Source organism: Osmia bicornis, chromosome 5 (assembly GCF_907164935.1).
Source record: "Osmia bicornis bicornis chromosome 5, iOsmBic2.1, whole genome shotgun sequence".
In the NCBI taxonomy this organism is placed as follows: Eukaryota; Metazoa; Arthropoda; class Insecta; order Hymenoptera; family Megachilidae; genus Osmia; species Osmia bicornis.
Genome location: NC_060220.1, coordinates 1,733,172 through 1,758,703, shown reverse-complemented (window position 1 = coordinate 1,758,703; position 25,532 = coordinate 1,733,172). Strand labels below are relative to the sequence as shown.

At 32.0% G+C, this 25,532-nt stretch overlaps 5 protein-coding genes across 13 annotated transcripts; 3 read left to right on the top strand and 2 right to left on the bottom strand.

The window, feature by feature from the left end:
• Positions 1 to 56: 56 nt before the first annotated feature.
• Positions 57 to 4,018, bottom strand: LOC114871205 (MAU2 chromatid cohesion factor homolog). The gene is made up of 8 exons (XM_029176828.2): positions 3,787 to 4,018; positions 3,333 to 3,512; positions 2,979 to 3,257; positions 2,649 to 2,895; positions 2,326 to 2,573; positions 2,053 to 2,258; positions 1,786 to 1,988; positions 57 to 1,713 (listed from the first exon to the last, which is right to left on the bottom strand). Exons 1-8 carry the CDS (start codon positions 4,009 to 4,011, stop codon positions 1,517 to 1,519), a joined length of 1,785 nt encoding a protein of 594 aa, XP_029032661.1. The 5' UTR covers positions 4,012 to 4,018; the 3' UTR covers positions 57 to 1,516.
• Positions 4,019 to 4,568: 550 nt separating this feature from the next.
• Positions 4,569 to 5,833, top strand: LOC114871207 (STING ER exit protein). Its single transcript, XM_029176831.2, has 4 exons — positions 4,569 to 4,796; positions 4,884 to 5,040; positions 5,186 to 5,414; positions 5,588 to 5,833. The coding sequence occupies exons 1-4, from the start codon at positions 4,676 to 4,678 to the stop codon at positions 5,732 to 5,734; spliced, it is 654 nt and encodes a 217-aa protein (XP_029032664.1). The 5' UTR covers positions 4,569 to 4,675; the 3' UTR covers positions 5,735 to 5,833.
• LOC114871204 lies at positions 5,716 to 16,145 on the bottom strand. 6 transcript variants are annotated; one of them, XM_029176822.2, is made up of 10 exons: positions 15,925 to 16,145; positions 14,671 to 14,895; positions 14,199 to 14,396; positions 13,430 to 13,549; positions 9,605 to 13,353; positions 9,120 to 9,535; positions 8,844 to 9,035; positions 8,238 to 8,774; positions 7,931 to 8,173; positions 5,716 to 7,822 (listed from the first exon to the last, which is right to left on the bottom strand). In XM_029176822.2, exons 2-10 carry the CDS (start codon positions 14,862 to 14,864, stop codon positions 6,743 to 6,745), a joined length of 6,729 nt encoding a protein of 2,242 aa, XP_029032655.2. In that variant the 5' UTR covers positions 14,865 to 14,895; positions 15,925 to 16,145; the 3' UTR covers positions 5,716 to 6,742. The 6 variants fall into 6 exon arrangements, with proteins under 6 accessions (XP_029032655.2, XP_029032658.2, XP_046141929.1 ...); XM_029176825.2 differs by having other exon boundaries at positions 9,120 to 9,532; XM_046285973.1 differs by lacking the exon at positions 15,925 to 16,145 and adding an exon at positions 15,766 to 15,881.
• A 1,334-nt stretch (positions 16,146 to 17,479) lies between these two features.
• LOC114871073 (TOM1-like protein 2) lies at positions 17,480 to 21,477 on the top strand. 4 transcript variants are annotated; one of them, XM_029176511.2, is made up of 9 exons: positions 17,480 to 17,743; positions 18,061 to 18,230; positions 18,469 to 18,750; positions 18,831 to 19,100; positions 19,196 to 19,493; positions 19,557 to 19,677; positions 19,753 to 19,783; positions 20,737 to 20,787; positions 20,989 to 21,477. In XM_029176511.2, the coding sequence occupies exons 1-9, from the start codon at positions 17,686 to 17,688 to the stop codon at positions 21,181 to 21,183; spliced, it is 1,476 nt and encodes a 491-aa protein (XP_029032344.1). In that variant the 5' UTR covers positions 17,480 to 17,685; the 3' UTR covers positions 21,184 to 21,477. The 4 variants fall into 4 exon arrangements, with proteins under 4 accessions (XP_029032344.1, XP_046141920.1, XP_029032341.1 ...); XM_029176508.2 differs by having other exon boundaries at positions 17,481 to 17,743; positions 19,753 to 19,885; XM_046285964.1 differs by lacking the exon at positions 20,737 to 20,787.
• Positions 21,478 to 22,918: 1,441 nt separating this feature from the next.
• On the top strand, positions 22,919 to 25,455 carry LOC114871039 (MAPK regulated corepressor interacting protein 2-like). Its single transcript, XM_029176421.2, has 6 exons — positions 22,919 to 23,144; positions 23,218 to 23,302; positions 23,565 to 23,683; positions 23,852 to 23,920; positions 24,003 to 24,056; positions 24,259 to 25,455. The coding sequence occupies exons 1-6, from the start codon at positions 23,093 to 23,095 to the stop codon at positions 24,327 to 24,329; spliced, it is 450 nt and encodes a 149-aa protein (XP_029032254.1). The 5' UTR covers positions 22,919 to 23,092; the 3' UTR covers positions 24,330 to 25,455.
• Positions 25,456 to 25,532: the final 77 nt, after the last annotated feature.

Sequence of the window (25,532 nt, the reverse complement as noted above, 5' to 3'; positions counted from 1 at the left end):
AAACTTAAAGGTGATAATATTAATTTCCATAATATAGTTCTCTTTACAGGCATATAATTCGTTATAGTTTTCTCTGTTTTATTCTTTATTATTTTTACTATTTAAAATATTTACAATATTTTAGTTTAAAAACAAAGCAAAGAGTTAGATCAAAACATCTTTGCTAATTAGCTTACCACATATTAAGGCCCCTTTATTTTTTTCATTTTCGTATATTGCTCTATCTAATACTACTTGCGAGTGTGTTTATTTTAATTATACATTACATACATACATTGTTTAATAAAAACACATCAACCGATACGCACCACGCATACGATAGGTACGATAATTTTTTTTTTTTTTTAACATACTGTCATCTATTGTACCTATCAGTTTATCTTCTCATATACAAGGGTACACTTTTATGAACATACTGTATTTCTGTTGTGTCCACAGCCCGAATTTTAAACGTCTACTTTGGTCATTGAAAAGCATAGCACGCTGGAAATATTAATACTTTGATAACAAAATTGCTTCAACATCTCATTGATTCATATTTGTTCACAAGATCTTGTTTTCTGATGTATAAATTATTAGTTTCTAAAATGTGTACATGTATAGTAGTTTCTATCCACATTATATCAAATTTTATCAGTCTCAGTTTCAAGCCTAATTGCCAACGTACTATGTAAACCTAAAAAGATGTATAAATCATATGAATAAAGTCGACGTATGACGAGTAACATTAATATTAACGTTATCTTATACATTTGAGATGTCACGTAAATTTCTTATTAAATAGCAAATGAGATATAAGAGCAAATTAAATAGAAAATATGTTCATTTCCCTTATTCGTAAAAAGTAAAATCTTGATATTTCGATGTATCTTTAAATACAAGTAATATCCTTAATTTTTATAATATCAAAATTTATTATTTCTATAACATAAATTAAATGTTTTATTAACTTCAAAATAGCCTTTGTGCAGTGGTAATACTTATGTTGAAAGATGCATCCGATTTTTGTTCAACATACAGTATTTCAATATTCAAAGTGATAGCACTGCCATTCTTTCCTTCTGTGCAGAAACACCCTTACAGAAAAAAAGACGTTTATAATTTACAATTTACAAAATAATAAAATATATCAATATTTTATACATATGTTCAATTTTTGCGTATTTATCGGACATAAAAAATGACTATAATTGTTTGTACAAACCTATATATAAACTTTATGAAACTTCGGAAATAAGAATTCGATTCTTAAATACCTGAAACTATTCAAATAATGAACGACGGATTTGGATATTGGTCGATACCCACAGTAAACAATTGAATTCACTATTTCTGATTTTTATCAAAATTAATTTACTCTTTCATTTCCTCGTTCGGCACACTTTGTGCTTTTTTTTGACTATTACCTGACATCTTGTTATGTTTTATGACCCAGTAACGAAATTGTACAAACCTAACATACTTCTGTGCTTCGCTAAGTATTTTACACATTTTCAATAGATAAACATTTCTGATATTAAAGAATGGCTTGTGACGTGGATGGTGGTGGATTACTTGGTAATGCAGGCACAGGCCCATCAGTCCATTGTATGAGAGAATGCTCGCCCATTTGTGTACTTTGGAAATGATCTTTCAAAAGCGTTTGCGAGAAGGTACAATGCATTTGATACGCTTCGCTTTCACGATTTGGATCTCCACAAATTCTATACAAATCTGTAATGAAAATTACTTGTTTAAAAATAATGTAATTTTTTTTTTTTTACACAGATCCAGATGCGTGTATACCTTTCAATATAGCAGTAGCCCATAGCTGTACATGAACATCAGGTATTTTAGAAGCTAACTGCATAGCGGGTGTAACCATATTCATAGATTCTCTACTATTTCCTAAGGAAAGAAATATATGTCCTAAAAGAACAAGGCTACACGAAGTAAGTCTATTTAAATCTTCAGAATTGGCCATTTTCAACGTTTCCCGAAGGTATCTCCTACAAACGCATTTAAATATTTAGTTATTTATAATATTTCATTAGAATTAATAGAGATTCATACTTTGCTTCGTTGTATCTAGCTCCAAAAAATGCTTGAAGTCCTTGGACGTAATATGCCGCTGCTCTTAAAGAATGCGAATGAGATGGTAAAGACTCAGGATTTATCCGTTCGAGCAAAGCGCCCAATTCCGCTTCCCTTTTCGTTCTAAGGTACACTATCGCCAAATTTAAATTCGCAAAAGTCCAAAGTTCCCTTTCCTGCGATGTCTGCGGATGAAAGTATTTCAAAATTCTGAAGCAATCATTTAGAATGTTTACAACTGTATCATCTTACTCGTAGGGCAGCCGTAAATTGTGCTTCCGCCGCTTCCATACAATTCATCGACATTGCATACAACCCTAACAAAGCGTGCAGTTGCGGTCTATGACCTTGAAGTAACCTTGGCTGCCTTCTACAAAGTTGGCATGCTTGAGAAATTTCTGCAAGAGCTACACTTTTATTTCCCATCACGAGTCGACACATCACTATGTGCTCTAATAACATCAGTTGAAAAACAGAAAGAATGGGTTTGTTGTCAACAACTGCAAAATAACATAAATATTTATTTAATTATGAAATTATTGCAGGACACTAAGCAAGCATCGAATTATACTTACTTTTGAGTTTTTCAATTTGAGTCAATGCTTTGTCTGTATATTTTTGAGCTTTGTCCATATAACCAGCCTGCATTGAATGCATAACTGTTACTAAATAAACCAAAACATACAAATGATCCTTGGGCATCCATATAAACATGTCTCCAATATTTGAACCTGTGACTACTTCATCTGCTGGCCAACTAGGAGACATTATGGTTTGTATACTTTGTTGTAACTGTTTCAAACAAGGCTTTACACTTTTCACCTATTAAATAATCATACATGTTAAGAAGAATTCATTTGAATTGATATACTGAATAATTAAATAAGATATTATTTTTTACTTACCTGACCTGCCATTAAGTAATGACACACTTGAAGTACCAAAAAATATACTTTTAGATATTCTTTTTGGTGAGGACTACCCTGCCAATTTTCAACATGATGTCCTGCTGAATTTAAAAGGGGGTGAACTTCAGTAAACTTTTTATCTATCAATAAAAGCATACACCTGCTCAATAAGAATAGAACACGGGTATAACTTGCATTGCTGATGTGAGAATAATCAACACCCACTGCAAGTAAACTACTAGCTGCCACAAAATCTTTTTCTGATGCATGTATTTGCTGTAATATATGCATGGTAAAATTACTTTATAAATACTTAAACAATGATATTACTTAAAATCACTTAGAACTTACTGCAAGTTGAAAAATTAGTCTACAATGCCAATATACATTGTGCTGTGATAATTCTATGGCTTTTCTTAATATTGGCTTACTGAGATTTGGTTGCTGTTGTTGTTCATACAGTTCTGCAACCACACTTGCTGCTTCAAACTTTACATCATCAAAAGTGTTTATATTCTGACTTAACCGCCACTGAAAATCAATATTAACATTATAAAATCATCATTAAATCACACGTTTTCGATTTAAAATACACTCAAAAATTACTTAATCGAGTTCATCAACACTGATTGATCTTTAATCACCTTGTACGTTATGTTACCGACAGTACCAAAATAAAAAGAAAGGTTAGAATCAGGATCAAAAGAAATATGAAGATATACGGAAGATACAGGATAAAGATGAAAGACCAAAGTAAGAAATAGCACACCCAAGCAATTACAATACAAATAATATTTCAACTGACCGCTTGTTCTAAATGAGATCGCGCCAAATCGATGTTTTTGGTATGCGTAAGAAGAATGTTACCAAGTTGAAGATGAGTACGCGCTTCAACTCTTGGAGGCGGTTTAAAATTAAAAACCGCTTGCAAACATTGTATGCACGATTTAATATTAGGTGGATTCGAGGTCCGAAAGTTTTCTGCTAATCCTAACAACGACAGATACCAAGCGTCCTGTGAAGACGCCATTTTGACATTTCACGAGTAAAAACTCGAGCCGTGATAACACACGGTTACTGCTTCCACACTAAAAACTCTGTTGCACTTGTAATAAGATCGTGTCACTTTTTTTAAAAAACAATCACGATCGCAACTTGATTTACAATTTCTTGCGGTCTCGTTGAATACGTTTCCCCTGGAAACCGCTTATTGCGTAATGTTTACATACATATGTAATACGACATTTTCTACATTATTGCTTCACATCTTTTTGTTCACATACGAAGTATCCAATATTTCAAACACAAAGAAACGATTTTTCGAAAACAAAACAAGTTTAAGTAGACTTCGACATCATTCATCTTATTATTTTCTATTTATAATGACAATAAATTGCATTCGTTATCTTCGTGCTACGACTGATACGTTCTAGGGAAGTATTTTTCTAATCTTGGCAGGACAAATTTAAACCTGGAATTCAGAAACTCGTTCAAAGATGTTTATTTTATATAATTATTGCAAAATGATTTATAGGCATCAATAGCTTTTATCATCATTTATGTTCAAGGGATACTTTATTTCATTTGATAAACTTGAAAAATTCTGGTTTATTTGATCACACAATTGGTAGCTATCACCAGCTATCAATGACAGCTGATTGTTATTGTGTTTATGTTTATAATTAAAAATAAAAATGCCAAAAGTAGTATCAAGAAGTATAATATGTTCGGATACTAAAGATCAAGAAGAATACAGTGAAGAGAAACCATTGCACATTTATTATTGCTTATGTGGGCAAATGACATTAATTTTAGGTTAGATCAATTATGCATATTATTTTATTCTAGTATAAATTATAAGTAGAGGCGTATATTAACATGTATTTTTTCATATTTTTACAGATTGTGCTATAGAAAAGTTACCTTTAAGAAAAAGAGATGGTGCACGTGTTATTGATGGTAGTAAACACGCTCACAAAATGACCTGTGAGCAAGATGAAGTTGTATATTTGAAACGTACTGAAGGCATAGAAAAACAATATCGTCAAAAATGCAAAAAGTGAGAATGTTTTATTTTACTTAACATTATTTTTTAAAGACTTTAAAAAGTTCTGAAAAGTAAAATCTTATCTGTATGTACGTTATAAGTTGTTTCTGCAACTTCTTAGAGGTATCAATTATAATGTGTACATGTATCTTCACAGATGTGGCCTGTTTCTCTATTACAAACATGATCAAGGAACAAATGTTGTATTTATTGTAAAAGGTGCTGTGATTAAAAGTTCTGGAGAAGGTCCAATGACAGATATATATAATCAAGTAGCTATTGAAAAACCCAAGAAAATAATGGTTACAAAACATACTAAAAATATGGGAAAATTCAGTTCTGTTACTGTCTCTACAATTGATGAAGAGGAAGATGAAATTGAAGCGGTAACATGTTTATTTATATATTGGATCATTAATCTCCAAACCTAAACTAATATTCAAATAAGATGAAAAAATGAATGAATAAAATACTACAAAATAAAACTACATTTGATTCTAATAGAATATCTACGTTATTTAAGAACAATACTACATTAAAAATTGTTTCGTATTTTCAGAGAGAAGTTGCCGACTCGTATGCTAATAATGCTAGAATAATAGAGAAACAATTAGAGAGGAAAGGAATGAACAAACGGAAAGCTATGCCTCCTCCTGAAGCAGATCCTAAAAGAGCAAGACCTCGAGGCACGTTGTTAGATGTATAATTAATTATATTATTGTCATACATTTAATCTGAATATGAATGTATACAAAAGCATTTCTGAAAAGTAAGTTCTAAAAAATCCAAGTCGTTTTTAACATTATATCGAATTATTTATTAACATTACATAAAAGTAAATATTTAAAATATAAATGACTAGATACAAATATTGCATAAAAATGTACATTGCAAAATAGAGATATAAATTTAATAAATAAATACAATAACTACATATAATTCATTAATAAGAAACGCTGGAGGATAAACAGAATTCTACTTACAAGTATTAATTGGTATGATGGCAACATTAAATGGTAAGAAAAAGTTACTTTACATATACTGCAATTAATCAAATTAGTATATAATTCTACAAGACAATTACAGATGATATGGCTCTTTAATGTGGAAGAAAGAAAGGTCTGTCTATCTAAATGTATTGTATAACTGGCCATGTTACATCTACAATCTATAAATATGCAGTATGTAATACTATGACATTAATGCGCACATTGGTTGAGAATTGGGTGGGATATTAAGCTAGCTGCGTTTGTGATTGTGATATTTGTTTAAACACATTCTAACTGTGTAATAGTTTAATTGAATGCAATCAATACTTAAGACGTCTCTAAAGATTCCCACTCTGCCAGATAATTGAAAGGATCATATAACTAAAGAAACGACTTTTAATTTGAAACTTGCATACTCCTAGTGCCATATTTCATAATTACCTTTAACGTTACAACAAAAATCATAGCACGTTTTTTTTTTTTCTTTCTATAATCTAATAAATGCATTTCAAATATATTTTCTTTTGATTATTAATAATATCAACTGCAACCTGCTTTAAATTAAAATTATATATAATTCTATTTTTACACATAGTACGAGTCCGCGGTTTGAATTATCACGTTTTGCGGTTAAAGACGATAGTTTCTTTTTCTTTATATTTAATTCGTAAAACTAAATGGCGCGATGTATGAAGAAAAACACACATAGCGACCAGTCTGTGTATTTAAGTATTAATTTGAGAAGATTTAATATCCGCTTTCTTAAGTATTGTGGGCTCATCTTTCAAAAAGGTTCCCGATCTAGAACCTACCGTAGGTTGTTTCGGGACTTCCCCGTTATGGCACTTATTTTTAGATTTCTCATCGCAAGATGCTTTACTATTACCAGTTATTCTTTTATTAACGACGGTAGGTTTACTTATTTTATTAGTGCCAGACGATTTAGGGGAAGATCGTTTACTAGGGCTCTCGGAACCCTGTTGATTCAATACCGATTCTTTCTTTTCTCTCGTTACGCTAGGGTGATTAACCGTGGTTTGTGAAACCGGCCGAGTGCTTGTAGTTTTATACGACACGTTATTCAATGACTTACTCGGTACATCCGGGGTCTTTGCAGCATCCAAAAGATTTCTTCGCAAATGATAAGCGCTTATCGCTGCTGCCCTACTTCTACTAGCTGCAGTTGAACTTTCCAAGGACTTTCGTGGTCTCCTCAATGCCGTCAATGGACTTCTTTGTTGCGTAGGCGGTGAACTTTTCTTTGCCCCTTTATCAAAAACTTGTGCTTTGTTCGCTGCTTTCCCCAAAGTCGGTGACAGTTTATTTGACGTGTTTGATTTCGGTGTTGTTGTCATTTCAGTCATCAAACTATCGGTGGACATCGAAGTGTCCATTTTGTTCGTTTTCTTCTTAACAACCGCAGGCTTGTTTTTAGATTCTGCTAACGAATCTACAGATAAACCTATTTCTGTATTCTTTTGCTTGAACGACGGCGATTCTGGACGCGTAATGCCACAACTTTTACTGATAGAATCTTTTTTATTATTATTTGTTCTAGTGGCATTCGATTCGGTTAAACTATCCGAGGAAAGAGCTTTCACGTCCTTCTTTATAGGCAATTTTATCTTGGCCAATGGTTTCTTATCCGTAGCACGTTTCATTGCCGGACTAGACGTTCGAGATGAATCTGAAGATGAAATCATTATTTTCCGTCGTTGTTGTACCATTACCTTTTCTTGTTGCGGGGGTGGCACAGTTTCTTTAGGAACGGATTTATTTCTAGGCTCCAGATACCTCGATTTCACCTAAAAATTAGCGCACGATAAAATCCTGACTGTTTAAAAATAATTTGGAATTTATTTGCAACTATCGAAAGTAAATTTTAGAAAAAGAAACGATGGAATAATGATTACCTCTAATTTATTGGGCCACGATTTTGGTCGATTCGTTTCTGTAGTAGTGATTTGTTTATCATTTTGCATTTTACGTTCGAGTGGATCGCTTTTTGGTTTGTTAAAAACTTTCTTCGTCTGTTGCTGCTGGACCACTGCCATTTGTTTCAAAGTTTTATGATTATGCTCGGATATAACCATTTTTACCCGTTTCAAATCTAAGCTTCTATTCGTCATTGAACGACTCGACGTCGGTCTGGGTTCCTGTATCAGATAAATGTATTAGAAAACGATATTCGATAAATTATCATTGAATAACGTTACTTACTTTAATAAAGTTAGGATTCTTTGGTTGACGTTTTATGGTCTCGCGAGGTAAAATTACAAGGCAAGCCAACTCTTGTATCCTACGTCGAAGTTCCAAGTCCATTTTTAACCAGGTAGTTGTCCTTGCGGCTCGTGCCGCGTCTCTAACCAAGCATTTTTCCACTCGACTCTGAATTTTTTTCAAGAAATCAATAAACAATGGGCCCCATTTAAATTTTTCTTGGGCTTCGTCCTGTTGCACCGAGGCTAACATCTTATGCAATTTTGAATAACTTTTGCAAGCTTGATCAGGCGGCAAGCGTTCAGCTGCTGCTAAAAAGTTATCTTCTAAACGACTTATGTTCCACGTTAATTCTCGTCCAAGAGATTGGAAATTCTCGTTTCCTAGTACTCCTGAGAAATTGTCCGATAAAAATTTCACCGACGTTTCCAATAAATTTGAAACCATTCTGAACACCGGTTCAGCCCAACGTACGTTTGGTAAGGTCGCCAACAGTTTGTCACAATCCATCATCGTTTGAAGTACGTTGTCCGTAGACTGTTATTTGTGAGAATGAAAATAAAAATTGTTTTAATTGAAAAAGATATTATGACGCACTGAACGTACCATATGCACAATATGTTGATGGTAACACTTTGCCATGAGTTCTTTTGGAAGCGTCGCGAATGCTTTACATGGCCAAATTCGTACAAAATGCCTGGTAACCCATCGAAGAGATTTTCGGTAAACTTCGTCAAGACCGTAAGCTGCTGCTAGAGGCATACATTCTAACACACCAACGGCACATATCTGGCAAGGCTGTGAAACAATTTATCTAACAAGTTATTGTTCTGATAATGAAATTTTCAGCTTAAATAATTATACATATAAATTCTTATATACCTTGTGAAACAAGTGACAATATTTAACTTTAAGCGTATATCCAATAATTTCTTTCAGACCCTCCAAGCATAACATGTCAGCTAACGTAGCAAGTTCAACTATACTTATAGAATCTGGTATGTTACTTTCCCCGCTATATATGTGGCACAGTGCAAAATGTACCGCATCGTAAGAGTATCCTTGCAGAGAAATAACATTTCCAGCACTCTCGATCCATCCACCGCTAAGAATCGCCGCAAAATATTGACAACGAGAACTTAATATACATTTATGAGCTCTTATACGACGACCTGCTACATCTATAGTAACATCCGGATTGATCTCCTCTAAGAACATTCTTAGCAAGTCTTCTCCTAATCTATTATATGGTCTACTCCCTGCTAAACTGGATGTCTCGGTTTCTTCTGTGCTTCCTTCTGGAAGTAAGTACACAATCAATTTCACTATTCTTTATTCTTTTTATTCTAATATAACAAAGCGCTTACCAGCACCAGAACGACCCATGCTGCTTTGCATGCTGCTTAAATCAGACTCTGATATAATTCCTTCCCCATCGTACTCCCCTGTTAACTCTTCCAGAGGAGATTTTTGCTTAGGCGGTAACGAGGTACTCATGATCGATGGAAATTTTCTGGGAGGTGGTCTTACCGATCCATTGGTCCTTGAAATCAGTAATTTATTTTCAATCCAAGAAGTCTCTGAAATATTGTTGCGTACTCGATAGGTGCTTCTATCTTCTTTTACACACAAAATGTCTGCGCTGTGAGATGCTACAGGTGTCTTATCCAGATCAGACAATCGAACAAAATTCGAAGACGTACTCTTCAAATTATTCCCTGCAACCCTTTCGCTTTTCTTTGATACCGCGTTATGATTATCATACGTCGTCTCTGTTTGTACATAATCCGGATTCTTCAATTCGCTTTCAATCTTTTTAATAGTTTCGTTCAAAGATTTATGGGTCTCCGATATTTTACTACCTACAGCAGGAACTACCTGAGATCGATCCATGTTTGGCACTTCTCCGTTCAACAATTCCGACAATTCGTAATCATGATTATCGCTATCAGGGGACGGCCCGCTGCCGCTACTTATATCAAACGTTTCGCTCTTCCGCGTTTGTCCCTCGGTACTTTCTGTACAAGTCTTCTCCCATCCAGAAGTCTCTGAATATTCGTCCTCGTACGCTTTAACATCAGCTACGTTCAAACTCTCCGTGGTTCGTTCAGTTTTTAATTCGGTATATTCGTGTTCCTTTATACTGACACGAAGTTCCTCGTTGATTATTTCAACGTGAGAATTCGGCGGTGTATCCCTTACGTCGTACTCGAAACAATCCTCCGAAGATGTATCCATGTTGGTCACATTATTACCTTCCTGAAGAAGTTTCGGATTCTTCTGCGGGATTGATTCTGGTTTCGTTGGGTCGCTCAGAGAGTTCGTCGACGAATTAGGCTTCCCTTGGAATTTCTTCAAGTCTCCCCGATCCACGGAAAGACTGTGCGCTCGTTTGTGCTCTTTTCTAAACATCAACTCCTTCGCAACCTGTCCATTATTATTAACACTCTGCGTCTTATCCACGTTCCAGGAATGTCGTTTAAACGCTGGCCGAGACGTGGACAAAGTCCTCCTTCTCACCACCGGAGAATCAGACTCTATATACATGAAAACGCTCGGTTTCGCTTTCTCTCTGACACACTTTTGTTCCGTCGACGATTGATCTTCCCTCGCGGTGATACTGCTATTTTTACTGGAATTAGAATCGTCCGACTTTGCTTCTACCTGTTTGTCGGAGAACGCAGAGAAACTTCTGTGCGAAAGCTGCAGAGTGTTCTCTGGATTCTTGGGCGGATCGCTTAAATCAATGAACATAGAGAAAATATTCTTTTTATCGTTACCTTCGTTGGATTTCTCGCATTTATCAGCAGGCTCTTCTATCTCTGGTTTTTTAGGTTTCAATGATTCAGTCGCGTTGGACATGTCAACGTAAAATTCACAGTAAGATTTACTACATCCGTTTTGTTCCTTCTTCTCTGTCGGATGATTCTGTTCTGCGGCTGGTTTGTTATCCATGTCTTTCAAATTAACAAAGAAACCTAGACTCCCGTGTTTATCATGATTACTTATCTTTCTCGCTGGTCTCTTCATGCATTCAGAAGTGGAGAAACTTTGCGACATTCCTGTATGAACGTTGCTCGATTTAGGATCATTCTTATTGCAGTCGCTCATGTCAACCACCCATGCGGTCATGGAGGAAGACATTCTCGTTGGTTTTATTCTTAGATCAGGTTCGTTCATGATTACGGAACCTCCAGAAACGATAGGGGTGGATTCTGTTTTTCGTCGCACAGTGGGACTATCGGTAGGCTTTGAATAGTCCGATGTGCTGACACCTCCAGAAATAATTGGCGCTGTCTCGTCGCATTTACTTTTTATTTTCTTCATCGTATCCGTTCTATCATTTTCTATAGCGTAACATAAGGTAACAGGCAAGCTGTTACTGCAGTTGCTAGTATCATTATCCAACTCTGCGTGGTGATCGGTAACTATTTCATCACTGGCGCTCTTTGTTACAGGATATACTGTATTGGATTTGTTTTGCAAAAAGGAATCAGCATCTGGTGGCGTGTGATCGCTCTCATATTTTGTATTATCTAAAGACAGATACGGTACTGGATGATATTGAGGATCGCTTGGTACTTGAACCTCCATGGTGAATTTCTTCAGTACACTGTTCATTGGAATCGATGGTTCTTCTGGAGGAATAAAACAGGAATCGCCGTCGACCCGGTGTCCAGAGTACTGAGGTATAGCATTCTGGAAAACGAGATTACCTTGGCGTCGTTCGTATTCTTGTCGCAATACCGACAGTTTTTCGTCATTCGAGTCCAGCTCGAATGTGTTCCTTCTAATGAGAGAAGGTCGTCGAGTATCTTCCACTGAATTATTATTATTATTATTATTATTATTATTGGATTGTTCGTCTGTTTCTTTTTCAGTATACACCGCGACCGAGACACTAGGGTTGTTTGTTCGCGATGCAACATGTCGGTCGTTGTTTATATTTGTATTATTGTCAGGGCAAGGAGAAGGATGCGCACTTTCACCGCTGTCAGCTTCCTTAATTTCTACTACCAACGATTCTTTATTCGTCTCTGTATTTAAATTTATCTTATCCTCGGATATGGAATCGGTTCTTTTTACTTTTTGCGTATCAGCGAGCGGTTCTAGGTATTCTGTAAGCTTCAACTCCCTCTGAAATTCTGCTACTTTCTCGTGTCCAGTTTGTAGATTAGTCGCTTTAAGGGGTGTGAATTTGTAACACTGCTCGTCAACGAAATCGTTTGATTTACTTGTAACATATTTGAAGGTGTAAGAAGTATACGATTGCGGTTTGTCCTCGAAACAATGATTTTTAACCACGTTCGATGCTGGAACCTCTATTTCGTCGTTAAGCGTCGATGCATCAATGAAATAATAATTGCTTGTATTGGAGGAACTTTTCTGCTTGGTTGTATCGTGAGATGATCCGTGATTTACATTTTCTGACTGTGCATTATCAGCTTGGGAGTAATTGGACTGACAAAGATTTTCATCTTGTAATTTTTCAGTAGAATCTTCTTTCGCTGACGTTCTTTCTGCATCGGTACTCAGGGATGATGCATTGCCAAGATCAATAAATTCAAATGATTCATTTTCATCACTGCCACAGTCCGATTCGTAAAATAGATCGCTAAGTACTTGGTTTTCATACTGAAATATCTCGTCCGTATGCGGTTTCGCTTTCGGAGCATTTTCTGTGGATGAACTAGAGGAATCTAATTGAGGCTGTTCCGCATCAAAAGAAGAGCATGTCGCGCTATGGTCGTTAGAAGCGCATTCCATCAATCCTGACTCTACCAAATCCTTCAGATGACACGTGCTGTTATAATTAGACGAATTGTAATGCTCATTATCGATAACTAGTTTCTGATCTTTATTGTTTACGCGTCTAGCGCGTATCTTGTCTATGTCGTCGTTTGTTGAATTGTATTCCGTGACTTGCAATTCTTCAAAATCAGTGCTCGAGTTTTCAGATGTCGTATTTTCGTGTGGACTTACAGAACCAGTTTCTAAACCAGAATCAGCCATATCGGACAAAGTGGGACTTACATCCGCTGGAGCATATTCTCTTACATTTCTTGTGCTTTTAATGCTTGTTAAGGGACGATCAGCTGACGCGTAGTCCACATATCTTTAACATAAATATTTATAAGCATTAATTAAATTGATAAAATAAATTTCAAAATATTATAATTATAAATTGTAACCTTTCATTAGCATCTGATACTTTGATGGCAGAAGATGTATCGATAAGTTTTGAGTCACTCAGAATATATTCTACCAACGATTGTTCTGCTTTTGATAAATTTGAATTGGTATATAACAGTCTGGAAATATAAAAAGAGTATTTAGGAAGAATACTATGTACACTTTATAGTATTTACAATGAAAAGATATATATTACTTACTAATGACTACTATTTACGGTGCTCTTTAAGTTTCATTACAAAAATGCAAATTTAATTATACAAAAATAACTTCTATGTGCATAAAAATAACAAAACAAGCCAGTGATCAATTTAAAAATCCTTAAAAACTTAGTAACAGAGAAATATCATTAACATAGTTCAAATAATTAAAAAGAGATTTTTATTTAAAAATATAAATTAAAGGTAGCAAACACAATGTAGATGATATACAGATTCTTATGACATTACAAAACATACACTATTTTATTAAAAGAATTATCATTAATATACAATTTAAATAAATGCATGCAAATAGTATCTTTTCTTCTAGATATAAGGAATACATTAAACTGTTAATTCAGAAAAATTTGTGTTAACATTGTTGACATTACTGCTGTGTTTAAAATAATATATTTAAAGTTTTTAGTAAATGTACATTTATACAGATGTTTCTGAATTATACAATAGTTCATGCAGAGATAGTCTGCATTATATGAGTAATAAATTCTATACATATATAGTTCTCATAGATACTGCTCTAGATAAATGATTAGGAATATGGCAGTACCTCACAAAGCCTTCTATATGTTGAAAAATTTCCAGTTTATCAATGATGCAATCAATATGATTGTTAATGCGCATAAAATAAGGCTTGAGAACCTTATAAAAATGTGGAGCCCTTGTTTTAATAATACACTGGTTTGTTCGTATTATATTATGTCCATATATTATATTAAAATCACAATACAAAGAATCCGTAAATATGCTACAATAAAACGTTCTATTCAGTTTTATGTATTTATAAATTTACATTTTGTACACATAAATTGTTTGATACAAATACAAACTGTAAACAGATGCAACAAGTATTACATAATAAAACAAAATCTTTAATTAAATCATGCTGATACTTATAAAAGTATACTTTTTCATACAATTGTAAATCTGATTATTATTCATAAATATTCCTTGAATTTCTGAATTAATGATACCTGTACGTATCTTATAATATGAAATTATTGTTATTACTATTATTTTACCTCAAAATGTTATCATGTAGATCTCTAAGACTGTTTGTAACGATCCGGCTCTCTTCTTTACATTGATGTTTTTTAAATATTTTACTCAAAGGAAGTTCAAGCTTGACAGAAGCATAAAGCTGATGGCAATAGAGCCATTGATGTATTCTGTCTAAATTTCCACTTTGCTTGTTGTTGCCCCTGCCTCCAGCCATGAGACATGTTTAATGTTTCATACTTGTCCACCTTTAATCCATTAAACTTAAATATTATATAAAGAAAGATATAAATAAAATTAAAAGTAGACAGATAAGTTTACGTATTACATAAAAATTGTATATCCTAACACTTCCTATTAATTAAGTTCTAATTATTCAATTTTATCATTTGTTTATAATTAATTCAAGCTTCATTTAAAATTGACAAAAGTTTTGATGTATGTAATAAAAGAAATACTCAAGCAAAAAGGACACTAGCGATTCTTCCTTCAATATATGCATTGCTGACAAAGTACATAACAATTTCAAGGTCAACACAACTGATACTTCTTGCATAGTAATCACTTAGCTTTTCATAGTACTTTAAATGTATAAACAATAACTACATTATGCCTATCCTTAAACACATTATAAAGCCCAAAGAATTGTATATTCAATTATATATTATTACATAATAATTTATAATATGTGCAATACTTAATGAAAGTAAATAATATGAGTACTTTATGTTTAACCTTAAATACACGATTTTGCGGATAGGTTTATAAATAAATTACATTAAACAACTATCTTCAATGAAAATGTACAAATTAAAATGAATTAAATTACAAAAGCGAAAAGTAAATCTGTGCAATTCTAGCACAGTTCAAAGCAAGTATTCACCATTTGAATGAAAAATTATGCTGTCGAAAACATATCGAATGCCGATTAAATAATTAATTAATATGATTTCATATGGTGATAGGCAAAATATAATATACATAGAAGCATCGTTAAGAATTGAAGCTCTTCTGACGTTTTAAAAACACTAGTTAAGCACGTCTTGTTGATTGTCAATTTAAACATCTTTGGATGTATCGTAAGTGCGACTAACTTTAAAATATTAAAAGTAACGCACCAGTTAGTACACTTGAACGTAATGTATTTATTTGAAAGAAGTTATAAATGAATAAAAATATTCTTTTATAACTTGATATAACATTGAAATGTTTGAAATATATTTTTGACAAAACTTTCTCAATAATTTATTGATCGCACTTCGTACATATGTACCCACCTCGCATTATTTCGGTTCTTGGACACCGGTCAGGGTATAACATGATTATGCGATGTTAGGAGATATAATTTTTCTACGCATCTTGTTCGACACGTCCGCTACGAAATTTTGTGGATATTAACGGTGCGACACTAGAAAACCTTTACTTGTTTGTTGTTCAAAACACATAAATATGCGATGTTCGTTCTCAATCTGAAAGCGTGAGACTATCTATTGTAGGTTCCGCTAGGTGACGCGCGGATCGTGATTAATTTTTTATTTTGAAGTTAGACAGTGAATACGGATACAAAAATATTGAATATGCCTTTGTTCTCGAGGGGGGCATGATTTAAGGGATCCCAGACACCCCTAAGTTAAGTTAGATCTGCGTGCAGAGAGCGCACACCTGATATAACAGTCGTGCCTGTTTTTCCAGTTCCTCTTTTACTATACCTCGTACTGACAGCAGTAAAGACCTAATTTTGACTCTTTCCGGTTCTACTTTGTTTTTAGAAAATTCTGTCAAAGTCAACAACAGACTATATAAAACAATTGTTAAAATAATTGTTTGGCAAACTTGTATTTTAAAAAGACCGCCATTAATGTTTTTAAAAATCGTCCGCTGCGCCATCTATACAGAAACAGCGGAAACTACTCAACAACTTACCGACTGAATGACTGGGAACACTAGCGCCATCTATACAGAAACAGCGGAAACTATTCAACAACTTACCGACTGAATGGTTGGGAACACTAGCGCCATCTATCAGCAAACAGCGGAAACTACTTCTCGAATAGTTTCCGCTGTTTGCTGATAGATGGCGCTAGTTTTCCCAGCCATTCAGTCGGTAAGTTGTTGAGTAGTTTCCGCTGTTTCTGTATAGATGGCGCAGCGGACGATTTTTAAAAACATTAATGGCGGTCTTTTTAAAGTACAAATTTATGAATAGAAGTCTGTCAAACGATTATTTTAATAATTGTCTAGTCATGTACTGATTTTGACAGATTTCTAAAAAAATAGAACCAGCCTTCGTCTGGGGGTGTCTGAAACTCCCAAAATCTTTACCCTTCAAGAATAGAGGCATGTTCAATGTTGTTGGATCTGTAGTCACCTTCTCTGCCATTACTAACACGACAATAAATAATAAATCAGATGAGTGGGAGACTTTTTCTCCTACTTTCAACCGAGGGAAGCCCAGCGTTTATGCGATTAAATACACACAAATCTTGACTGGCTGACAGTGATCGTAAAATTAAATTTATGAGCTTAATGTTAATTCTACATAAATGAAAAAGTAAAACCAAAATTTCATATACCATAACTCTGCATAAGTAATTTATTCAGTTACATAAAATCCCAAATAAAAATTTAGTTTCGAAATATTAAAAAAGGGAGAAGAAAATGACAATAATTGTGTTTTGCAAATATGGAGAATACACGAATACTAACTTTCTTTTTAACTTTACAAAATTATTAAGAAATTTATTTTAAATTAATGGTTTTTATTATGTATGTATTTATATATAGGTTAAAGATATAAGCTGGAACCAATCATAATACAATTCTCGAAGTGCTGCGTCTGATTGGTAGAATTTCCTGACACTTTGCGTCTGCCTTTATCATCGTATGGGTCATATGATACTATCATTCAGTGGAATAATAAATTTGTAATCTACTATCAAACACCGTTCCTGTCAAAATTTCTTACGTGCCTTATATATGCACAAGTAAGCCAAACTAACAGTATCCAGTATTGAAACAGTTTTATATATCGTACAACGATGTCATTTTTTGGAGTAAATGTCAATCCATTCTCAACACCAGTAGGCCAAAAGATAGGTGAGTTGCTTATTTACCTTCGCAAACAACGTCGTGCCGATTACTTTAATATGTTTTAATGATCATTTTTTCAAAACAGTTGTTTATATATTAATAGAGATAAGTATTTAGATACATATGGATTTCTTTCTGTATGTGCGTATATGCTTTGTCGCACATACATGCGCGCGAGTACTCATACACGCACATACACTGAGCAAAATCACCCAAAGAATTCTGAGATTATAACATATTAAACATTTGTATTTAAAAAAAAGTAATTAATGATACTAAAATGAAATTAACTAATGGAACAATGTATTATCTATGTATTATAGAACAAGCTACGGATGGTAGTTTGCCAAGTGAAAACTGGACGCTTAACATGGAAATATGTGATATTATAAATGAAACAGAGGATGGGCCAAGAGATGCAATTAAAGCAATTAAGCGTAGACTCAATCAAGCTGCAGGAAAAAATTATACTATAGTCATGTATACTCTTACTGTTAGTATTTAAATATTTGGTAATATTTATATTTTAGACAAGATATGTTAAAGTTATTTTATACAATTAAATATTGATACAAGGTATTTATTTCTCAATTTAATTAATTTTCCGAAATATTTTAATATAAATTTCAATTATAATTAATCTACACGATTAGTTATGACTTTTAGTTGAAATTTATTATCTTATAAAAAATTGTTACAAACACGTTAACTAATAAATATTTATAAATTAGGTACTAGAGACATGCGTGAAAAATTGTGGAAAACGTTTCCATACTCTCGCTTGTTCGCGAGAGTTTATACAAGAACTAGTTAAGTTAATTGGACCAAAAAATGAACCACCAACAGCGGTGCAAGAAAAGGTTCTAAGTTTAATCCAAACATGGGCAGATACATTCCGTCATCAACCCCATACTCAAGGAGTTGTACAAGTATATCAAGAACTAAAAGTGAAAGGTATACAATTTCCAATGACTGATTTAGACGCCATGGCTCCTATTATTACCCCAGAACGAGTAAGATTATTAAAATATAACAAATATTTCTTATGACAAATTTTACGAAAAATTTCTTATGACTATTAATAAAATTGCAGAGTGTACCTGAATCAGAGCAGAGCATTATAAATGTCCCCACAACTGAACAGCAATCAGTAACACCTGCCACATTACAAGTTCAACAACCACCAAATCAATCTTCAGGACAATTAATTCAGTTAAATGAGCAACAAATGGCTAAATTACAAAGTGAACTTGATGTTGTACAAGGAAACATGCGTGTCTTATCAGAAATGTTGGCATTCTTTACAAGTTCTGATCAGAATAATAGTCAACAACCAGATCCTGCTGACTTTGAACTTTTAACTGTACGATTATAAATATTTATTTAATATCATAGTAGAAGCATTTTTACTAAATAAATAAGTTAAATAATATTCGTTAATGATTTCGATATTTATAGGAACTTCATTCTACATGCAAAGCAATGCAAGAACGAGTTGTTGATTTAATTGGAAAATTGGCACACGATGAAATGACAGCAGAATTACTACGGATTAACGATGAACTGAATAATTTATTTTTGCGTTATTCGCGTTACACGAAAAATAAGGCTGTAGCTGCAAGTGCTATTTTGGCACAAACAATTGGTCATCCACAAAACATGGATTCCGCTTCGTCAAATAAAAAGGAAGAACCTGATTCTCTTATAGACTTATCAGATGAAACTGATACTTTAGAAAAAAAAGTAACAGGAATGGGTAAGTATTATATTTTTGATAAATAAAGTAATACATTTTAAATTGTATTGTGTTAAATCACAGATATAGCTGATAATGCCGATAAAAATAGGATAGAACGAAAAGAAAAGAAAGAAGGTGATAATGATGAATTTGATATGTTTGCACAGTCACGCAACACGACCTACGAAACTACAAAAAACAGGTTTCTATTCATCAGTGAAATTTGAATCTTATTTATAATTACACGTCACGTAATATTAACTTGGTTCAATTACAGTGGCAGCAAGTATGAGGACAATTTGGAGCAGGTGAGCGGAGGAAGCCTCAGTACAGCGATTCTAAACCGCAGTAATCCTAAATATCCCCAACAGACTGCTTCTACAGTTGCTTCTACTACTGCTACTACTTCTGTGCGTAACTTCTGCTCTCACTATATTAATTATTGCAAAGCATTTAGCCAATATTACTAACTAACTGATACAAATATTGATTATTTATTTAGTTTAAAAAAAAAAAAAAAAAAACAGTAAGTTTATTATAAGCACTGAAAGATTTTATATTAATTTTCGTATGTTTTACTAGTACTATATTATATACTTACAAATAATTCAGTAATGAATTTATACAAAGAGCTTAAAATTATCTATCCTAATAGAGGTAAGAACATTGTATTTGTTTGGTTTTATAATATTTGAATATTAGATTTTGATTACTTTAGTAAGCTTTACTCAAAAGTTACTTTTCTTTAATGCATAGCTTTTTAGAGCATGAAACGTTTGATTAGTTTTTCATTTTGTTATCCTCTATTTTGCCTGTGTATGTGTATATACAGGGCTGTCGAACTAAGGGTTCCTAAGCGGCACACAGTTCTTGCTCCTCAAAACATAATAATCAGACGTAATTATAAGAAAAAAAATACCCTTTCCATGATCATTTTATCCGCCTATTTATTGGTTCTAATTGTATATCTATTACGTGTAGGCAAATATATAAAATAGAGTAAAGTATGTAGCTACTAATTTAGAGGGGATATTGCAGCATTGAGTTTAGAAAATGTTCGGTAGTCCTGATGTATGTATACATATAAAACCCATACAAGGTGTTCTGTAATATGTGAGACCCACTTCAGAAATTCGTTCAAGATTGAATCAATTTCTGAACATCTCCTAGACACCTTGTATGTACATACACATATTCATATATTTTGTTATTTTGTTGAATGTGTTTATTTTTATTTCTTGCTCTTTGTTTTAATATTCAGCTGAACCGGGAATCTGAATTTAATGAAATGGCAGCTTGGTTAGATCATACGGTAAGCCTATATAAAATAGTAAGACAAAAACTAATCCTTTTCTAACTCTTCTTTATAAAATCAAAATTAATATTCACTTGTTCAGTGATGTAATTTGAAACGATGTATAGAAATTGTTACAGCTCTTCTACAAACCTCTAAATCATGTTTACTATTATATATGGGATAATTATTAAAATAAGATTTTACTTTTTTTTCTAGCCAGGAGCACACGGTGACCAGGAATCTTTAACTTCGTCAGAATTTGAACGTTTCTTAGCAGAAAGAGCTGCTGCAGCTGAAGCTTTACCCACTCTACCTGCAACCACTGCTACAACTGGAACAACAAACTCTGAAAATTCAAACATTCAACGTCAAATTAATAAGGATCAAGATAAATCTTTATTTGCTCTTTAAATATAATTTTAATTTCTTAGAAATTTAAGGAAGTTAAGTTTGATCTAATTTAATCTTCAAAAAATTACATTTTCTCGTAAATCACTGCTTCTAGTAACACACTTCTGGTATTAGAAGTTATAATAAAACGATTGAAAAAAGGTAAAAGAAAACTAAGAAAAAAGAAAATGCTTTGCACTTATATGTACTTAAGAATGTAATTAATACTACATGACCATAAATTAATATTTCATTATGTTGTAAAAATTTTCTAATAACGACTAACTTATTTTAAAATTGAAATAATTGTTACATATAAACGTTATGTAATAAAAATAAAAAAATAGGAATATTAATTTATATTATTTATATATAAAAGAACACATTGTATTCAAAATAACATTTATATTACAATGTGTTGCCTTATGCCTTGGGGCGATATAAAAATGATTAATTTGTGTAATTACATTCTTCAAATTTGCAGATTAAAATGCAAAGAAATGAATATTTCATCAAATAATTGACTTGATTATGCTATAGATGGGAAGTGTTTCTCTGTATTACATTTAATTATCTCGATTAATTGACATTCTGTATAAATATAATATATATTTACTTTTATAGTAATTTTGATTTCTATTAAGTATTACTATTATTGTAGAGTAATATAAATTCATTATTATTAGTATTGTTATATTTGCTTACTGATACTACCAATCATTTATATATTTTACAATAATAATATAGGTATATTACTGATAATGTAGATTTTTTATGTAAATTTTCTGTTTCTGATGTTAACATCTTCTTGTTTGGAAAAAAAGATCTATATGTTAAATAAGTTGTACATCATGAAAAAATCCGATATTCTTTATAATAGAAACGACAGAATTCTGTTTAAATATTTGATTTTATTAAACCACTATGTATTATATTCTTTCTACTGATGAACATTTTATTTTAATATCAAATAGTAAAAATATTTTTACTAACAGTGTATTACTTTTGACAGACAGTGGAACTAATGATAACATTGAACATATTGGGTTTTATTATTTAAGAAGAAATGAAATATTTTCTTATGTGTTCATATTTTTCATATAGATATATAAATTAAAATACAGAAGAAGTTAAATTTTCTTATTTATGTAAATCATGTTAATAATTCATATTTGTGAGTACCAATTGATTTTTGAACATGTAATAATTTAAGGAATTGTTATTTTATCTAATATAACCGTTTGAATCAGTATTGAATGTTTGAAAAATTGCACTTATTTTCTATTTTCATAAATTCCTGAATATAATTTAAATTATAAATTTGTTACATGTTATATATAATGTCTTATTTTATATATAATTTGTAATATTCCACTACGTTAAAGAACACGTGTTTCTTCAAAGAATTCTCTCCTTATAACACAGAAATAATATGGAGAAAAAGAAAATATTTATAATGAGAAAATTCTATTTTTATTATGAACCACGTGCTTTGTAATGTATTATCAATGTGTGGTTTATTATCGAAAATGATTAATGAAATATAAGTATATGAGTAAATTCATTTTGCTACAATAGGTAAAGTTTCAAATATGATTTTTGATCATAAAAAATAATATTACGTAAACTGCTTCCGTCATTCATGGTATTGAAGATACCCGGATTTAAATTTTTCAAATTGGTTTCACCGTGTATGTATACATATGTACTGTTAATGTATGAACACTAATGCGATACACGAGCTAAGGTCACGTGGTTCACTCATCGTGTATTTCATGCTGATCATTTCAACCCGTGTGGTTGATCTGTTCGGTAGTGATTTGAATCGTGTGTGATTTAGTTGATTCTAAGCTAAGAATTTAAGATTAACCTCGGATGATCTGGTATCGTAAATATAATACGGAGTTATTATTGTGCTCTTACAAAGAACATGTATACTGTATCAAAAGGACCTAGCAAAATTGTCGCTAAGACAAGAAGAGGTAACTATAATACCCGAACAATATTTAATTATGTTTATAAGTATTAGAGTCGCTAATCGTTACATTGTTTCAGGAATAAGTCAGAATCTCGAGAGGTTAGAGACTTTGCGCGATTTAACGAGAAAAGCAGATCCTGACGATGACCATGAGAGCACCCGGTAAGTAGTTCCTTAACCCATCTTAATTCAACGTTCGTTACTTTCCTCTCTCTCTTTTTGTACTTTCAGCATTTCAGTATTACGCAATTCATAATTCTCCATAAAAACAAGCATGTGTAAGCTGTATGTTATTCTTCTTAAAACTCATAAATTATAATTCATAAAATGTCATACAGAAATAGTATATATCTCAGAAAAATTGTTTAGCGTAGAATGTTTAATTATGTTAATATGGACGATAAAATTAATATTTATTTCACAGCCACGTACCAAAACCAGTGTTTCATATGAATGGAAAATCTAAACTAAGTTCACAGAGGCATCAAATACAGGAAGTTATTACACCTCAACACGAGGAACTTATTAAATTTGTTTATGAATGTAGGTTGAAAACTTTAAACAAGTCACAACAAATTCCAAAAATCCAGAACAAATAGTATAGATTTTAATTGCATAAAATGTAAAATAGTACATTTGCATATAAAATACATGTTGAATTATATATTAATGTCATTTCATAACATTGTACTCATAATTTTTCATTATTAGCATGGAACCAAGTTAATACACGGCAAAGAAGTGAATCTTCCGATGGTTCAGATTGTTCAGAACCTTCTAGTAAGTTTCAATTAATATGATAATTAAATACATGGAAATACATGTTAAAACAGATTTGGATTATGTATTTCATTTATTCCAGGTCCAAACTCTATAGTATATTATAATGATGGTGAACCAAATGATACTCTTCAAGGTAAGTCAGTTTCCTTTAAAAAAAATATGAATAAATTATATTAAACATTAAATGTTATTAATGGTTTACTGAATATTTGGTATAAAATATTTCTTTTAAGGTGAAGTTCAGTGAAATAATTGTTTCCCGTTCAATTTTGGTCTCAAAGTTACATATTAAATTCATTAATGCCTTGAACATAATTTAATTTTACCTTTTTCAGATTTTAAACCATTTGATTTGGAATCATGGTGGGGTAAACGATTATTTAATAATATCACAAAATCACTTTGAGAAAGAAAGAAATCTGTAAAAGATATAAAGATATAAATTGAAGTAGAATAGAATGGCAAACAGTGCTAAAAATTAGCCTGATTTATGTTTTAAATATAACATGAAAACAGTGAATAATATATAAACTTAAAGTTTGAAAATGAATTTAATTTGCAAAATTCCAAAGAATTGCAATTGGTGAACATAACTGGTTATATAATTCATACATAATGTATTTGTTACAATTAATTATATATGAATTTTTTTGTGAAATTGCAAATGTGGTTTTTAGTACACGTGAGGCTTGAAGCTTTGAATTGAAATTTATTCATTGAAAGTTTTGTACACAAGCACATATATATTTCTACTATTACTGTATAAAAACCTGCATGAAATAGTGTTTCTATAAAAGTTTTTAAAAAACTTATGTTAATTTGTTATGATTTGATATATATTTTTGTTGACAGTATCATATAATTTTTTTATTGTTACTACAGCTTTTTAAAGCTGCTTGAATTTTAAAGAGTATACAAGTGTACAGAAACTTTCTTTAAATGTAAAAAATAATATAAAATTCAAATTAAATCATAAACGAATTAATGTAATACAATCGTCATTTTCGTTTGTAGATTTTTAAAATAGTGCAGGTGAAGACATAGTTCATAAATACATACCAGATAGGGTTAAGTATACATAAAGATCCCTGCGTGGTATGAATGCAGCGTGAAAATAATGAATTTTTAATCTCAGAATGGTGTACATATTACATGCATTGGTTGTGTGAATGCATGATACATTGCTGATATCGTTACGACAATTGTATCTAAATACTTTTATGTAAACAACCTTTAGTATAACTTTGTAGACTGATAATGTTTAAGATTGTTATATGATTACTAGACAAAATGAACTTTGTCATCAATGTATTTGCAGGCTTTGCATTCTAAATCTTTATCCTATATTGATCTGAAATAAATTGTTTTAACTTCAATTTCACTTAAGAAATTAACCACGAAGATCTTTAAATGAAATTTTTGGTATTTTTAAAAGAGCAAAGCTTGCAGACGTAGTCGAAATGTAGTGTAATATTTGGCCGTTTTAAGGCTGAATTATGCAGTTATAAATAAATGCATCTTTATATACAGCATCATTTTATTCTTAATCTCTAAATTGTTACTGTTTTCTAATTTAATACTATGTATTAGATTTGTTGTTTCATTTGAA